This window comes from Pollachius pollachius (assembly GCF_949987615.1).
Source record: "Pollachius pollachius genome assembly, chromosome: 5".
Taxonomy (NCBI): domain Eukaryota; kingdom Metazoa; phylum Chordata; class Actinopteri; order Gadiformes; family Gadidae; genus Pollachius; species Pollachius pollachius.
In genome coordinates this window covers 16,949,478-16,967,609 of record NC_136938.1, presented here as the reverse complement: position 1 = coordinate 16,967,609, position 18,132 = coordinate 16,949,478, and the positions used below count along the sequence as shown (strand labels likewise).

At 47.6% G+C, this 18,132-nt stretch overlaps 1 protein-coding gene across 4 annotated transcripts in view; it reads right to left on the bottom strand.

The window, feature by feature from the left end:
• dmxl2 (Dmx-like 2) overlaps positions 1 to 18,132 on the bottom strand; it is a 45,005-nt gene that overhangs the window by 4,348 nt on the left and 22,525 nt on the right. For 2 of the 4 annotated variants that reach the window (XM_079736683.1, XM_079736684.1), the window contains exons 26-50: positions 17,529 to 17,639; positions 16,975 to 17,144; positions 16,652 to 16,749; positions 16,379 to 16,544; positions 15,835 to 16,099; positions 15,038 to 15,228; positions 14,361 to 14,753; positions 13,906 to 14,088; positions 13,503 to 13,796; positions 12,934 to 13,125; positions 12,642 to 12,718; positions 12,092 to 12,222; positions 10,662 to 10,907; positions 9,911 to 10,081; positions 7,751 to 7,944; positions 7,472 to 7,605; positions 7,248 to 7,333; positions 6,757 to 6,958; positions 5,298 to 5,415; positions 4,399 to 4,464; positions 3,616 to 3,702; positions 3,332 to 3,453; positions 2,976 to 3,114; positions 1,563 to 1,623; positions 1,240 to 1,367 (exon numbers count right to left, since the gene is read on the bottom strand). In XM_079736683.1, coding sequence (XP_079592809.1) covers positions 1,240 to 1,367; positions 1,563 to 1,623; positions 2,976 to 3,114; positions 3,332 to 3,453; positions 3,616 to 3,702; positions 4,399 to 4,464; positions 5,298 to 5,415; positions 6,757 to 6,958; positions 7,248 to 7,333; positions 7,472 to 7,605; positions 7,751 to 7,944; positions 9,911 to 10,081; positions 10,662 to 10,907; positions 12,092 to 12,222; positions 12,642 to 12,718; positions 12,934 to 13,125; positions 13,503 to 13,796; positions 13,906 to 14,088; positions 14,361 to 14,753; positions 15,038 to 15,228; positions 15,835 to 16,099; positions 16,379 to 16,544; positions 16,652 to 16,749; positions 16,975 to 17,144; positions 17,529 to 17,639 — 4,025 coding nt within the window. Of the gene's footprint in view, positions 1 to 1,239; positions 1,368 to 1,562; positions 1,624 to 2,975; positions 3,115 to 3,331; positions 3,454 to 3,615; positions 3,703 to 4,398; positions 4,465 to 5,297; positions 5,416 to 6,756; positions 6,959 to 7,247; positions 7,334 to 7,471; positions 7,606 to 7,750; positions 10,082 to 10,661; positions 10,908 to 12,091; positions 12,223 to 12,641; positions 12,719 to 12,933; positions 13,126 to 13,502; positions 13,797 to 13,905; positions 14,089 to 14,360; positions 14,754 to 15,037; positions 15,229 to 15,834; positions 16,100 to 16,378; positions 16,545 to 16,651; positions 16,750 to 16,974; positions 17,145 to 17,528; positions 17,640 to 18,132 lie in introns of those variants that run through there. The other 2 variants (XM_079736685.1, XM_079736686.1) reach the window with 2 other exon arrangements.

Genomic DNA, 18,132 nt, shown 5'->3' with positions numbered 1-18,132 from the left:
GGTTTTCACTCAAAATCTCACGATACATGGCCCCATTCATTCTTTCCGTCACACGGATCAGACGTCCTGGTCCCTTGGCAGAAAAACAGCCCCAAAGCATGATGTTTCCACCCCCATGCTTCACTGTAGGTATGGTGTTCTTTGGATGCAACTCAGCATTCTTTCTCCTCCAAACACGACGAGTTGAGTTTTTACCAAAAAGTTCTATTTTGGTTTCATCTGACCATATGACATTCTCCCAATCCTGTTCTGGATCATCCAAATGCTCTCTAGCAAACTTCAAACGGGCCCGGACATGCACTGGCTTAAGCAGGGGGACACGTCTGGCACTGCAGGATTTGAGTCCCTGGCGGCATAGTGTGTTAGTGATGGTAGCCTTTGTTACTTTGGTCCCAGCTCTCTGGAGGTCATTCACTAGGTCCCCCCGTGTGGTTCTGGGATTTTTGTTCACCGTCATTGTGATCATTTTGACCCCACAGGGTGAGATCTTGCGTGGAGCTCCAGATCGAGGGAGATTATCAGTGGTCTTGTATGTATTCCATTTCCTAATAATTGCTCCCACAGTTGATTTCTTCACACCAAGCTGCTTACCTATTGCAGATTTAGACTTCCCAGCCTGGTGCAGGTCTACAATTGTGTTTCTGGTGTCCTTTGACAGCTCTTTGGTCTTGGCCATAGTGGAGTTCGGAGTGTGACTGTTTGAGGTTGTGGACAGGAGTCTTTTATACTGATAAGGAGTTCAGACAGGAGCCTTTAATACAGGTAACGAGTGGAGGACAGAGGAGCCTCTTGAAGAAGAAGTTACAGGTCTGTGACAGCCAGAAATCTTGCTGGTTTGTAGGTGACCAAATACTTATTTTCCACCATAATTTGCAAATAAATTCTTAAAAAATCAGACAATGTGATTTTCTGGATTTTTTTTTTTCATTTTGTCTCTCATAGCTGAGGTTTACCTATGATGAAAAGTACAGGCCTCTCTCGTCTTTTTAAGTGGGAGAGCTTGCACAATTGGTGACTGACTAAATACTTTTTTGCCCCACAGTATATATATATATATATATAAACTGTACATGCCAAGTGATGATTTCGCATGAGGCTAAAATGACGAACAGAATGAGCCCAATGTATTGAATCATTTGGATGATATGAACAGTGCGGGGGTTGGACATCCTTAGACCTCCCCAGTGTAAACTAAACCCAACGCATGACCTCATGTGTGAAGAGCTCAGGAAGCCTCACCTTGTTGCCCTGGGAGTTGAAGTAGAGGCGGGTGACCCTGGCGTTGCCCGCCTGCCTGAAGCAAATGAGCTGCTGGGGTCTGTTCCACTCAAACATCCTCACGCTGCCGTCCTGCGCGCCCGTCATGTCTGAACACACACACACCAACACACACACACACACACCAACACAAACACGATAATATTTGTTGTTGATTTCATTTGCAAAACAAAACTTTGAAACAAAGCTACAAATCAATGAATTAAAGTGAACACGTAAATAAAATGCATGACAATATCAATACAGATCACTCTAACATTACTAATAACGTATGAGTCACTTACAATACTGATAAATGGGGTGTGATGTCATTCGTTTCACGTTGTTCAAGTTCCTCTTCATGATCTGTGAAAGGAAACACCGGGAACGTTAGGAAGACCGGACAGTCTGGCCTTGATGTTAACCTCTGCAGTACTCGCGCTTGTTCCGCATGCATGTGTACATCAAAACATTTGACCCTAAATGAGATGACTGCATCTATTTGATTTGCATATTTTGTGCTGACTGCTATTCCATTTCTGTGGGTATTATTCACTCATTTGAATAATTACACCCATTGAGTGTCAAACATCGAAACCAAAACTATATATATATATACATATACACACTAGGGGTGTGAACGGTTACAAAAACATTGTAAACGGTTACACAACCCCTTTTTTTTTCGTGTACACGGTTAACCGTTTTTTTAAAAAGATTTTTTTAAGGTGGACCGCAGTCGCGCTATAGGGGGATTATTTGTTTATTAGCACGGCGGATCCGCGAGCAGAATGATCGCAGAAAGAAAATTTGTTTGACCGGTTGCCATGGTTATCTCTGTGTGGTTAATTTGCAGTTGCGGTGTTAATTAGGATGTTGTCAGCTTACTGTTACATTAAACTGTAATCAGAAAACGCGGTTATATGCTATAGACCCTAGAGTATCTGTCGTATAATGGCTGGGACGAATTTCGAATTATAAATATGTACACTTTATGTTGAAAGTACGGACCGTCGCGATTCCCATTGAAACATTGGCGCGGTGATTGATATTATTTTTTTATGGTTTTCGTTGACGGATTTTTCCTAAACGGTTATGATTTACTAACCGGTTACACGTGTACACGTGTACCCGTGCACACCCCTAATACACACACACACTGCGTCCCTGGCTGAGCATGACGCAGATCTGTACCTTGGAGGAGTGGAGACACTCCAAACACACGGGCAGGGACAGTATCAGACTCAGCACGCAGGCTGTTTAGTCCCCACAGATCAGTTGGGCCAGACTCACTGATAACCAGTGATACAGACCATAATACAACACACACACGTACACACACACACACACACACACACACACACACACACACACACACACACACACACACACACACACACAAAGAAGAAATGGAGAGAAAAATGCCAACACCTTAAAAACGCTCAAACGCTCAACACCGTGTGTTCAGCGTTTTGTTTTTAGGAATTATAATTCACTCTTAGAGTAGATCAGGAAGGAAATAGAAGGGGTCAAACCATCTAGAATGCCTCACATATCAAACAGTGAACCAACATAACCCAGGGGCCAGAAGGGTTAACAAAGAGACAGCCAGTACAGTGAACTCAGAAAACGTCCCCCTGCTGGCAACTACCTGCCACTACACCCACACAACACCGTTGGTGGCTACTCTGTGTCGGTGTATGCGTTGATTCTCTTACCACACTGGCCCCCATGCTGGTCTGCCCGCTGCCCAGCCAGGGCATGGAGGCGGACACGGCAATCTGTTGGGGGGCAAAGGGGGAGCTGCTGGCCTGGGCGATGTTGGTGTGAGACGAGCGGTAGTCCACATCGTCGGAGCTGTGTTGTAGTGAAACAAACCAGTTCTGTTTACAGTGTAAATGTAGCATGGATTTCATGGATTTCACTTTTTAGCTGCAAAGAATCGCATACATTTATGTAAGGTTGTGAGAATAATTGAAGAAAGAGATTTTGTTCTTTGTTGTATTTGTTCTAAGAAAGGCCTTAAAATGACAGCATATCCCAAGCAATGACCCTTGACCCCCGTGGGCCTGACCTGCGGGACTCTTTGTCAAAGTCCTCTCCTATCCAGGTGAATGGCTGGGCAGCCACCAGCGTGGACACATCCACCTCCTGGACGTCATGCGTGGACGCCAGCACGATCTCGTTGGAGTTGGCCTGTCAAAGGACAATCACAAGGTATGGTTGATCCAATGTCATCGATCATCACAGCCTTTGATTTAGGCTGCCTGGTTCCGCTAACGATGACAAAACAACGTGAAAATCTGCTTGGACCTTCAGTCTTTGTGGATCTGGAAGTGCAAGTTACTGAACCCGTACCTTGTTGATGGCAAAGGCCATGATGATATCGGACTCCTTGTGGATGATTTTAGCTTTGCCCCCTGGGTAGCCCAGATCAGCCTCCACCTGGTTAAAAAAAAGGCATCAAAACAAAGAGAAACGGGATGGTTACTTTGATGGATTCAATTCAGATGGATGTAACTGGTCCGCCGCACACAGTGAACATGCAGGTTAGTGGGGTGGTGTGGAACAGCATGTCCAGGAAGTGTCCCGGCCCAAAGGGGGGATAAAGTGCTTCCCTCAACAGAATCATCCCCCAAAATGGACAGTGGAGAAGAAGGAGGGAAAACGGAGCCAGAGGGCCAATGTGAGTCGGTTAGAACGGAAACACAGAAATCGAGAATGAGAGGCCATGGCGAGGTCATATTTATACAGGTCAGCTGAGGTTACGGAGACTTTCCCGGGCAGAAAGTGAAGGCAAGGGAACCCTCAAAGCATCTAGGTAGAGAGTAGACCTCTGCCAGAAGAGACAGAGGGAGGGATGGAGATAGCGCCACCGTTAGGCCATGCTGGAAAGTCATCATCCAATGCTAGGGGTTAGAGGAAAAGCTAAACCTGAACCTAGAACAGAAGAACTTCTTCCATTGCCTTAAATTACCTGGTTTTGTTCACACGTGTGACTGTGTGATAGTGATACCCAACCCTTCCACTCACCAAAATAAGACGGACCAGAAGACAAGACGATCGGGTGTATACGACAAACAGATTGATTGGCTTATTGACAAGGGAGAGGCCTGGAGCTTGAGAGGGGAGCGATACTACCTTATGAGGACTGCTAGCTCCTGCAAGGAACTTTTTGCTTAGATGGTCCAAGTGGTTTTCTACACACTGCACAACATAACACACACACACACACACAACAAAAGCAAAATGGACGCCACAACATAAAACGCACAAACACACACACAAAGCACAGCATAGCACAACAAACATGCACAAACACACAGGTACACAAATAAACGGACAAATAAGTATACAGTATATAGTATATATACTGTATAGTATATATAGTATTCACACAGCCTTTGAATAAAAAAAAAAAACTGCAATGTTTGTGTCAACCAGACAACCAATATGAAGAAGGAATCAATGCATAGATTACGACGTAATAAAAGGTGAGCATACAGACTGCACCAATGTCTAACCCTAACCGAAAACATCTCTGATTGTACACATTTCACTAAACTGTGGTGGATTTGTTGATGTCTGAGGAAGTGATAGCAACAACCATAACAATACCAGATATACATGCTGTATCTTAAAATAAATATTGATCGAGAGAAAGTCATCAACACAATATCAATAAGTATGGGTGCATAGATCCCTCATATCAAATAAATGAGATAATAATATCATTTATTTTATATATTTACTAATAAAATGTTAAACTTGTGATTGTTTTTGACTTCACAATTGAAATGTCTCAATCTTTTAAAATAATATTGTGAGTTAACCAGATACTGTTTTCTGAACACCGAAGCAACAGACCTTTACGTGGGAAGTGAAGGGTTTCCCACATCAATTCAGGCATCCGGTTGAAAATCTAAAAAATAAATCCAACTTTTCGTTGGATTAATTTTTTTTGACTCTCAACCCATGATAAAGAAGTATGAGAGTCTTAACAGAAAATGAATAGAGAGATGTGGAAATGGCTCTCTGACCTCACACTGCCTCCTCTTCTTGGTGAAGATATAACGAATCAAAGTCTCCTGGAGGACTTCCTGTTTCACCAGGAAGTGCCAGAGACGCCGGACCGGGAAGGACGAAGTGTTCTTAGTTCTGGAAAAAATAATTGAATGATTAAAAAACCTTATTTAAATATACTAACTAATTTAAGATAGGCTAGGCATATTATTTCCGAAGTCTTTTTGGTTATATCTGTTGAAATTCTCCTCACATCATGACCGCAATCAATAAATAAAATGCTCTGACTATAAAATTTAATTAATCTTGTATCTGTGGCTGTCACGGCCTGTAATAAGCTGTCCAATTATTTAATTTGGTCCGAATGAAACTATAAGATTGCCTTATTGCCTATCTACCTAGCTACTGCCCAAAAATGTGACTGCTATGAAATTACAGATTATGTAGGTTTCAAAGGGAGAATCAATTTATTTTGTGAAAAGGTTCAGATCAGGATGATCGCTGAATCTGAAAGAGTTAACAAAAATAATTATTTCACCTGGCAACTCATGATCTTAATGCCCACCTACCACTAAATATATTTTGAAAATGCATTGATCATTGATTTTTGCTGTTGATAATTTATTAACTGAAGAGAAATTTAATGGATTCACTGGATCAGATTATGAGGATTTACAATGTTGAAAAGTTGAAGCATTGATTTACACTCTACCGACAGCTATAACCACAAACTTATTTAGAGCTAGAGGTTATGCAACTGGCACTTTTATTTGTGGAACTATTATTGAATGGTTTTGGGATAGCATAACTATATAATATACTGAACAATAATATACTTGGCATATCTTTTAAATACATAACTGCCATAAGGGAAACAAATCTCTTTATAGTTTGGCTCACTTTTGTTATAATATATTTAATTTGGTCATGATAGAAGGTTAATTTAACTGCCACCCGGCTTCAATCATTTCCTGCGTACATTCAGCGTGCTTGAGGTTGTGGATTTTCCAGTAAAATAAGAAGCTATTTCGTGCTTTCTTTTTTGTTGGTGCTCCTACATTTTTAGGAGCCCTATACACAGAAGTATGATGGGCTTTTCTTATGTCTTTCAGGAGGCGTCCTCATAGAACCAGGGGTTTGGGCTTTTTTGGAAAAGTGGGAGGAATTGTTGTGGTGACTAGGGTAGAGATTCACTACAGCAGCCCCAAGCAACAGAGGTAAACAAACTGGGAGGACGGCAGCATAGTTGACTATAGGGTAATGCAATTGGACAAATACTTGGCACTTCAACGCCAGTGCAGGCATGGGTCATTAAACATTTAACAGCTGTATATTAGAAGCACAAACACATGGATGGGTGTAAAAATATGCAAATCTTTCATTTTTTGGGAACTTTATATGAAGGTTTTAAATACGGTTGCTCTTGGGTAAAAAAGTTAGTCTGGAGGGCTGGTGTGTAAAGGGACGTCTGCTCACTTGAAGGGAGTGTTATCTGGCTCCAGCATGGCCTTGTGTCGGAGGATGGCGGGCCCCCCTGCAGCACTGAGGTCAGTGGGGAAGGTGTTGATGTAGTTTGGAGGGGGGCCGTCAAACTTGTTCATCCTTTCCAGCAGAAGCTGCTCCCAGTTCTCCAACGTCTTGAGCATGGCGTTGCAGAGAGGGGATGTCACGGGCAGATCTGAAGGCGCACACCGACACACACACACACAAACACACACACAATGTAATTTTATTTTTTTATTAAATAGTGAAACATGGATAAATCAAAACATTATTCTAAGGCAGTGATCAAGAAGTGAATTGTATAAAGGCATTGATGGTCATTTGTGTCTATAAAGACTCCTTAAGTTCAAACTCCCTTAAGTATTCAAATTGTTTGTGGCAGTATGTAATAGAAAGGAATCGTTTGTGCATGTGGCCAATGTATGTGTGTGTGTGTCTGTGTGTGCGTGCGAGTGTTCACGCACCTGTGAAGTCAAGGCCGGTGAGTGGGAGGAGGTTCTTGACGTTATGCAGCGACAGTTTGACCATGACCAGACGAATCAGAGACCAGCTACAAACAGACAGACGGGAGCAGGAGACAGACAGACAGACAGGTTGAAAAGACAGATGGCCAGGGGATAGAGATCCTTCAATAACAACACGCCAACAGAGCACAGTGTTGAGGGTGCCTCGGGTCGTGGGGTCCTACCTGTAGGAGTTGGGGTCCGAGTGTTCCGTCATCTGCGTGTCCGAGAGGAAGGCGTCATCATCGTCATCGTCGTCCTCTGCCGCGCTCTCGTCCGAGTCGTACAAGGCGCCGCTGTCCGCCAGAGGGAGGAATGGCTGGGAAAAAAAAATAGCATTTGTATTAGGGCTGATCGTACAATCAAACGTATCACGGCATCGTTCAGGCAGCCCTGAGGTCCCGAGGCAGACGGCCGGTGTTTTCCTGAGGGAAGCGTTCTCGCTACCTCCTCAGACACCTCACCTTGGCCACGAAGAAGTCCCACATGCTGAGCTCGGGGGGGATGAACTTCTCCCTGTAGGTGGGCCTCTCCACGGGCACCGGGGGCGGGGTGGCCGGCGTCTCCTTGACGGGACGTCCCGGCACCAACATGCGCATGTTGAACCTGCGCCTCTGTCGGTCCCCGTCCTCCACCTGGGGGGCTAGGGGCGGCGCCGCTGAGGGGAGGGTTGTGGGGGGGTTGGCGGGGTGGAGACGGAGGAGAGGTTTGAATGTCTGTCAGGCGGCGGCAGGTTATGATACGGGTACGCTTTCTGTCACACACAGCCAGCGCTGCTGTTTACACCGACTACAAACAAGAAGAGGCCAGGGGAGAGGAGCGGGTCAGCTTCATCCTCAAGCAGGAAACAGGTGAGGAAACGGATACGAGAGATGGCTTTGTTAATATGAGGCTAGCCTTGAGCGGGGTCTGATATGCGGTGTTGGAATGGAACAGGTCTCATAACGAACCCTAACAGATAGAGAGAAGGACTCGAGACGTATAAGGAGACCAACACACATACACACACACACAAACACACGCACACCCACACACAAAATACAGAAACAGAACCCCACACTGCATCCAGACAAGAAACAAACACAGAGCTGTGCACAAACCTGCACCTTTATCCTCGGGGGATACCTCTGGCACCACTAGGATCCACCAGAACAAACCAGACAAGACACACACCAGACAGCACTATTAGACACGCACACACAGGGGCATTGTGATATGGGAGTCAGCAGGCCTCGATAAATTACACATGACGCTATGAAACAAACAAAGACACATACATTTCCCACGCTGTTGGCCAAAATGCAAAATGATCATGTGCATCAAGGCATGTTATGTGTAGTGGTGAACGATGTAATGTTAAAAACTCAGCCAATGCTTGCAGACACTAGATACGTTACAGATGTATGTGAATTACAATTGAAGTAGGTACACCGCTACATCTACACACCTGCATGGCTATCTTTGTATGTGTGTGTAAGTGTGCGCAACCACTCTGCTATCTGCACTTGAGAGGCTGCCCTAACATTTAAAGGCCTGATTTTTATCAGAAAATGGCTGGCATTTAAGACCCCCTACCCCCTCGCACTCAGGTCCTTCATTTCTCAAAAGGTCCTTAGCTTAGAAGAATTCATGAGCACCCTTCTAACAGATACAGCCCCTTAATGCCAGCTCCTATCTGCTTCATTCACCAGCATTGTGTGTGAACACATGCTGGTGTATGAATGGTCTGGATAAAAATGCATGCTACAAATCCAGTCTGTTAAAAGGCAGTTAGAATCACTCCACTTCCAGCGAGCAGTATCAAATATACTTTTACCAATGGCTGCCAGTAGCACAGACGTATCGGTCTGCTAACAAGTGACAAGGCCTTCACCACTGAAGGTATACTGTTTACTGAAGGTCACCACTCATTATTGCTGTAATTCTGTTTAAGACTTACAGATACCAACTGTGGTCACTAACTGTAAGCGATGAACCAAGCTTAACCCATCCCAAAACACAGAACCATCCGAGGGCTGGCAGTTGCAGCAACAGCAGCTCTGGTGTTTCTGTGTCGAGGCCTGTCATGCTGTACCTGTTCTGACCTCTGGGGGCAGCTCAGCCCTGCTCTCTGAACAGTCCAAGCTGGTGCTGGTCCTTACTGGGAGGGACGAGGAGGAGGAGGAGGAGGAGGAGCAGGGGGGAGGGAGGGGGGGACACCACCAGGTGAACAAACAAGACAAAACCACGTGGACATGCTACACACAGCAAAAACAGCAAACACAGACCCACCCGTAAAGGCACACACACAGCCGCAAACACACAGGTGCGGACACGCGCGCACGCTCGCACACACAAACGAACGCACAGCATTGATGGCTCATTATCAGAACATCGAACACAGATGCCTGCAATTCATCACAAATAGCTTCTTTTTTTGTCCGTCCATTGGCAGAATGGGGCAGCTGCATGAATAGATGGTTTTTCCGTAAAGCATCTGCAACAGTGCAAACCTCAATATATTTATATATGTATACATGGAAATAAAATACACATCATGCAGAGCAGTCCTGCAAACCCAGCAAGTCAACACTGTGCAGACCATCAAACCAACAGCACTGCAATCCACCAGCTCCGTTACTCACAGCTGGCCTTGGAGGCTGCCTCCCCAGCGCTAGACCCCGGCCCCCTTGGTCTGGGGGGCGGGGGCCGCTTTGGGGGCAGGGTGACAGCAGGGGTTAGGCTGGGGCCACTCTGCTCGGGCCCTCCTGTCTCCTGAGGCTCCTCTGGCCCCGCGGCCTGAAAATCTTCCGGCACTGGGACACAGGGCACAGGGTACACTCACTACACACCAGGGGAACTACATGTACACACACACACAGGCACTCTCCTTCACACACACATCAGCGTAATGCGACGCAGGTCCACCCGGAAAGAGCCTGGAAGAAACACTTGTCTATGTGAGCATGCGGACACACACACACACACACACACACCTGGGGGAGACAGGAGAAATGAAAGATCTCTCCTCCTAGGATCAGAATGGGAGAGGGGGTGTTCAGACTGATTGCCAGGTGAAAGGAGGAGCAGGAGGAGAGAGGGCAGGGGAATGGGAAGGGGACCCATGGTGATCGGACAACTCGTGGTCACAAACACAAAAGTGGGGGCGGCTGAGGTCCAAGGTCATGTAAGGGTACCAGACATATGTCCTAAACTGTGCACCACCACCAGGACTACTAAGTTCAGAACCCGGAGGTCAATCCTCTAGTGAGCAATATGGTCAGCAGCTTTTATAAAGGACGTGCAAATGCATAAAAACCACACCGAAGGGGGAGGAAAGAGTCGATGAAATAAAGACGAGTCAATAAGGAGAGAGCTTAGGTCGGACAGTCGTACCTGGTGGCGCCTCAAGCCTCTTTGGCCTGACGAGGATTTTGGCCCCGCCCCCGAAGACGGCGGCCCACATGCGGTTGTTGAGCGGGTGTGCGGCGAGGCGGAAGAGCTCGTTGCCGTTGTGGGTGCCCAGGCCGTGGATGAGCAGGGCCAGGTACACGGCCACCACCGCCTCGCACAGCAGCACGTTGAGCCGGGGCTGGTCCTCCTCCCTGGCCGACGCCACCAGCGCGATCAGGGAGGACACGCCTGGAGAACGGACACATGCGGTGCGGGTTAATGGTTCTGGTGTTCAACTCCCAGCCGGACGATTCTATCTGCAGGCGTCCTCGAGCAACATGCCTTAAGCCCCAACGCCCTGCTCCACAGTGACCTGGATCTAAATTCACTGCAAATCTCTCAGGACGAAAATTGTATGCTTAATGACTTAATATTATGTAGTTATATGCGTACGTGGACATTAGTTTGTAAATACTACTGCCGTCTAAACCCTACGATTCTTAAACCCCACATGAAAGTGGTTTTGGTATTGTAGTCAATAAAAAGAAACACTATAAATGCAATCAAATAATTTCCATCAAGCTAATGCTATCATGGATGTAATGCCCCGGTGTACGTGCACACAACCACTGAGTACATTATGGGCAATGCCAACGTCAACTTGATGAAAACATTTCGCCAGTTGAACATGGAGAGAGTCTGCCTCTGAAAGCACTGAATGCATTTTCGGAGCATAATCACGATGGCCTGATAAGCCTCTGTGTTTCCATTTCCTTCCCAGAGGCTGCGCTGCTCCCATTTTAGAACACCATCTGCCCCTCCCAGTAAACACAGACTGAATGCTTCCCTCGCTGCCATTTCACAGTCCTCCTATGCAGTCTGGCTTTGATGCTCACACACCAAAGCCAATGAATTCGTGCCTTATCTCTCTTGCTGCAGAATACAATGTAGATAGGATGGATTTAAGTGTCAAATTTGTGTGTAAATACGTTTTAGATAAACATTTGAACAGCAGTGGGAGCCGTTATTGCCTTGTTTTGTGTGTTCTTGAGTCATTTACAAGTGGATGTCTCCCGTCAGCCTCTTCTGCTTTGCAACAATCAGACCAATAGGAGGGCACACTTCTCACTGTAATGATCCCATGCCTTGAAATACTATTAACTATACTTTACAAAGTTTACTGCCATTATAATGTCGGCCAACAGCATTAGATTACCTAATCTTCAGTATGGACCTCTGATTCATGGCCACCAATATTCAATCTGAAAAGTTTCAAATGTAAGCGGCTCTGTAAGTGTATATGCATGGAAACAGTGTTGCCAAGCGCTGTGTGTTGAAGCCATGAATGGTCATCGGGAACCAGCGGTGGAGTTCAGGTTGGGACAGTGGGTAGCAGAGCTGCAGGGTTGGGGGCGGGGAGTGGATGCCGTTACCTGGCCACTGTGCGGGAAGCGAGCTGGGGGTGAGGTGCTCCTCGATGCTCTCTGTGCGGAGTCTCCTTCGCTCACTGAGCAGTAGGCCCTGGTACACCATGCCGGTGAACTGGTTGGCCTCAGCCTGGCTGCTGCAACACACCACACAGCAGGTGGAGCGGTGAGTCATCCCCCCCCGCTTTACAGAAGGAGAGCTCTCCTCCGGGTGTCTCTACCTTGTAACGACGCAGAGAAATCAGCACGGCGGCACACAACTCTGGACATGCGTCGGCTTCTCGCTTTTGCACAGACTAAAAGCAAGCCTGAAGGTGGATTGTATTTTAGTTTGCTCAACCCATGTGTGTCAAGTATTTCTGAATGTATTCCGCGGCAGCTTGCTTCCATTTGACTGCACTGCAGAGGCCGACTGAATGAGACGCCAGCAGAGTGACTCACATGAGACTAAAACACGGCATAAAATGCAGGGCCATAACGATCAACGGCAAGTCATAAACAGAGAAACCAGGAAGGGAGAGGCATAGGGAGGGCAATAGAGAGAGAGAGAGCGTACCTGTAACTGTGGCTGTCACAGAGGGCTTGGTAGATGCATGCAGACAGAGATGCTGCCAGCGTGTGCAGAGCAATCACCTGAAACAGCACATTCTTTCAATTTCTACTCAAAAAAGGGCCTGCATTGCACAAGTTTGAGGATGCACTGCAGGACAATCAAATATCAGTAAAAATTTTCCATTTCAAACGAAAAGAAAATAAGAGAGAAAGAGAGCTAAAGAGCAAGAAAGATGAAAGAGAAGAGAGAGGGAGAGGGCAAGATAGCGAGAGAGGAAGAGAATGAGAGGGCTGACCCGTTCGTCCCCGGCGCTGGGGTGTGGCGGGGTGTCCATGTGGGTGATGGTGTGGAGGATGTCGTGGATGTGGTTGCTGAGGTGGAGCACGGGGTTGGCGATGACCGTCTTGGTGGGGGCGATGCTGGCCGAAAGCAGGGGCAGTGTGGTGGGCAGAGGCAGCGGAGACTGGAGCTGCTTCACCGTTGTCTCCTGCAAGAAGGCGTGTCACCGTCCATTACCCTCGCGACCCAGCCAGGTGACTTGCGGCATTGGTTTGCACGTATTCACTGCTAACAGTCAATACATTCAATTCAGGCTTTTGACTCATGATATACACTACTACATGATACTAATATGACTGTTCAAAGCAAATAATGAAAGATGGTGACGTCAATACAATGACTTCGTCTCCAGATACTTTCTTTGTACATCCTATTATGTATGAAATACTGGTATGATTATAGATTCACGTTCCATACTTGAGCAAGCATATAAGAGATAATTAAAGTGACAGAGATTGAGTGAGTGAGTGAGTGAGTGAGTGAGTGAGTGAGTGAGTGTGTGCGCATGCGAGTGTGTGCCCTAACCTGCTGGCTCTCCTGCAGCAGGAAGATGAGCTCCATGCGCACGGAGGTGACGCCCCCGCCCTTGGCCCCGTGCAGGCTGCAGTAGGAGAGGAAGACGCGGAGCAGTGCCTGGTTCTTCCTCAGCCAGGCCTTGCGGCGCTCCGAGTGATGCTGCTTGGCCTGCAGCCGCCGCCGCTCCATCTGCAGACGCTCATAGGCGCCGGCCTCCGTGCCGTCGGGGGCGTCGTCCGGGAGGTCCAGGGACGCGCTGCGCTCCCATTGCTCAGGCTCTTGCCCCTCCTCCTTTCCCTCCACCTGGAGACGGGGCAACGGCAACCACGGTGAGGGAAGGGTTCCAGGTGGGATGCAGCACATGGGCTCTTGATTTGACTGGGGCGTTTGTTTTGAAAGCGACGGTACAGACCTTGTAGTTGCAGATCTTGTGCATGGCGCCGATCTCCTTCTCCAGCCAGTTGTAGAGCTGGAAGCGGAGTTTGCCTCCGTCCACCTCGTAGCCCGTGGCCAGTGTGCGCAGCTCCGTCATCAGGATCTTTAGGCAGGCTCGGAACTTCAGCTGCTCCGCGATCACGTCCACCTCGGACTCCCCCTGAAAGGACGGAGAAAGACGGCTTAATCCCTGTCGGACCCTACATTCAGATCATATCACGGCTTTGGCGTGCATTCCTGGAGGGAACTGAGGTATCAGTAGAAACAACGATTTTATGAATATTCAAAAAACATCAGATGCAGAGTACAATAAATATACAGAATATAATACAACATTTTTTAACTGAACTATAATGTAATATACATAAACATTGATCATAAATGACAAACATCAAGAGTTGGAAATGTCTTTCTGTATATCGATCGCCATACCTGGGACTCCTCCTTCAGCATCTGAGAGATAGGCTCCGCCTTGGACTCTGCCTCTGGCTTCTTCATGGTGAGTCCTCCGTCGTCGTCGTCATCATCATCATCTTCATCCTCATCCTTTTCCTTGCCCCAGTCCAGCTGCAGGCCGTCATCCTCTATCTGGACCAGAGGTTGGCTCCAGTCCAGGCCGCCTGCGCTGTCACCCGCTCCCCAGGCTGGGGCGGGGTCGCTTGGGGCGCCCCAGTCCATCATCGCGGCCTGGGTGCCGTTCTCAACAGGCTGGCTGGAGTTCACATTGGCCACGGAGGAGCCTTTGCTGAGGGGCGCGGAGCCAGACTTCTTGGTCACCTTGGGAATCTTGGACAGAACCTCCAGGGCAAGGACAGGACAGCCAACCTAAAAGGCAAAGGAAAGGGCAGCAAGTCAAAATACACAAAAGACAAGATGACTTTGTGACATTTGCTAACTAAATGTTATTGCTAACTAAATGTTATTGTTTGTTTTTTGTTTTTCTCTGTGTTGGTTAGGGAGTTTAACTCCCAGCCGAGTTACAATCCAAGTTCCTGCAGTGTACTTGTAGGCATCCCTGAGTTAGATGCCTAACCCTACCTGCTAATTAATGACTACAAATAACTGGCTAAAAACAAAGCTCGCCCCCCCACTAGGCAGTGGCACCCCACCTTGAAGTGTGCGTTGGCCGTGGTGAAGAAGAGTTTGCGCTCGATGAGGTTGATCTCGTCCACGCTGCTCTTCTCCACGGTTGCGGCGACGCCCTCAGGGGAGGCGAAGTGGCGGCGGATGATGAGCGGGTGTGTCCTGAGGTAGTTGTAGAAACTGAACACCACTGGGTTGCACGACTTCACCATCACGTCTGAGGAGGGCAGGAGGGAGGGGAATGAGCAGGGGAGAGGTGGTGGAGAACATGTTTAAACGTGCTGGAAGGCCTGCTTTGAATCAGTTCTACGTCGCAAACGTGCCTGAGAAGATCTGTAAAAGAAATCCTTCTCCCCTTTAGACATATTTCAAATGAGCTATGACATAAATAATAATAAATACTGCACATATACACAAGACAACTATTTAAACTTGTATCACCATGAAAGTGGACCAGCAGATGTTCAACGCCACAATAACAACATAACTTTTAGGGACTTGTTTTATGTTTTGAAAGCGAGTCCTTTATATCTTGTCAACTGCCAGTATTTTATGAGTAAACAGGGTTACCTTAGCTCAGGGAAGGCTGACCAGCTGATGTGAATCAGGGAAATATTGCCCATTTGTTTAAAGCAGTGATCACACTCTAGCCGTGCTGTTAAATGCAATAAAAATGCCATATCACTGAACAGGGTTTAAACCATTTAGCAGACATATGAATAACAATGTCTCATCTCTGGTTCGGATGTTCCATTTGGTCCTGCTGTTTTAACGGGGACTATAAGCACTAAAATCACAACCAAAAAGTCTGCGGCCGGCTGACCTTGGTTCTCCTCTTCCTCTTTGGGTATGCGCTCCAGAAGCGTGTCAAGAGCCCGCGTGTAGTCCTTCATGATCCAGAAGGCGATGCTGCGCAGGAAGGGGTCCGGGTGCAGCCGGGAGCAGTGGTAGCCGCCGCCGTCGCGGTTGCATCCCAGCACCTTCTCGTAGAGCAGGCCCTGGCAGGTGGAGGAGCTCTCGAAGTCGGCCTCGTACAGCCGGGCCACGATCATGGCCAGCTGCAGGTCATCCATCTTCTCCAGCAGCACCTGGAAGGGAAAATGGGCGGTGGGGAATGTTTGTTGATTGCAAACATTATTCACTCAGTATTCAAAACCTTATCTGTATGTTTTGACTGTGGCACACTTCAAGGAGAACCGTGCATGCTGTTTGTATGTGAGGTTTAGACTGTGTATGTGTATGTATGTGTGTATGTATCTGTGTGTGTGTGTGTGTGTGTGTGTGTGTGTGTGTGTGTGTGTGTGTGTGTGTGTGTGTGTGTGTGTGTGTGTGTGTGTGTGTGTGTGTGTGTGTGTGTGTGTTCACACCTCTATTGCGTCTTTGAGGGATCCAGCCAGGAGGAAGAAGGCAGCAGACTGCTCAAAGCGCTGCTTGCCCAGCAGAGAGAAGGCGTTCTTCAGGGCTGCCTTCCTCCAGCGGTCCTCAGTGAAGTTATTCTTGAAAAACTTAGTCATCTTCTCATCGTGCTGCGACCTGAGGGGAGGAGAGGGGGGGGGGGAATAGTCTCATATTTCCATAGTACATATGTTATACAAGGGTTTCTGCACGAAAGTGAACTCAACTGGAGGCTCAACGCATACCTGAACAAGCCCCAGAGGACAGCTTTCTTCTTCATGGCCAGATAGAACAGAGCAGCATCCAATGGGTCATTGTTTCTCTGGAAGGCGGCTTTCCCCACCTGGTTAGGACGCACACTCACATATTATCTAACATGCCGACAGTTCTAAACTTGAAGGCATTGTTACACGTTGAAAAAAATCTGCAATATCAGTTTAGGGTTTGAGATCCATAAAAGGCTTTTACTTTTTGATGAGGAAAGGGACATTTCTCGTAACTTTAGCGCGGCACTGTGGCAAAATAAAATCTTGTGGTCTAAAAAGGTACAACCCTTGTCCTCGTGTACCTTTTCCACCATCTTGCGCAGCGTGTTGATGTTGCGTATCCACCAGCCCACGCCCACGGCGCGGAGCTCCGACCACTGAGGGTTTCCACGCTGCATGGCCGGGATCATGTTCAGCATCTCCTCCTCCGCCTCCGAGTGGAAGGCCCAGGCAAAGTGGCACGTGGACAGGCCTGCACCAGCCAGGGGCGGACGGACGGACGCATGGATGAGAGCGACGTACAATGGCAAGTGAGCAGTCATGGTAAACGGCAACAAACGACGACTCATTAATGCAAAGTCAGGGCCATGAAATGACAAGGATTCTGAGGAAAACCTCCCGACACCGGGGGTCTCGTGCTACACACCGTCCCAGAGGAGAGTGGGGTTGACCTTGAGATGTCAAATTCCAACGAGAGCGAACCAACCATGAATCGAGTATCACCAAGGGTCATATAATTGGCTCGTTGAACACTCCCAAGTGAACCAACAATCAATGTTTTGGTTCACCCTCTGAAGGTGACATTGATCACTCAGGGACCAGTGGGTCCAGTGTTGGTGTGTCGCCAGCGGCTTACCCTGGTGGAGCAGCTGCATGCGGTAGAGCGGGGGCAGGGAGGTCAGCAGGCAGGTGTGCAGACGCATGGCCAGCAGGTAGCGCAGGCCGCACTCGTCCAGGGCCTCGCCCCCTGCAGGGTGAACAGAAGGCGGGGCAAAAAGAACAGCTCTCATCTTCGTCGATCGTTGCAGTTTAGCTCTGAGCCAAGGGGAACCGAGGCAAGTCATATTAACAGTGTCATATCAGAAGATCCTTCATTATTTGGTGGTACTGTCGAGTGTATGCTACACACTTGCTGTCCTTGAAACATGCTTAGGTCCTACTCTGTGCTTACTTAGCACTGGAACAACCTGCTAATGTCTAGCGCTCAAAAGACTAAATAAATAGGCAGGCTTTGTTTATATACACGTCCAAGAGCATCAGGATAAACACTGCGTTTGTGGTGGTAAAAGGTTTGATGGCTGGAGATAGCAGGCCTCAAGTGAAGCACATATAATCATGAGTACAAAAAACGTTGTGATTAGCTTTTTATTTCTGTAGCCTTAACATGTGATTTATTGCACAGTAGTCTTAGTTTGTGGGCATCTGATGGTCTGACCTAGCTCGACATTGCCAGACCAATT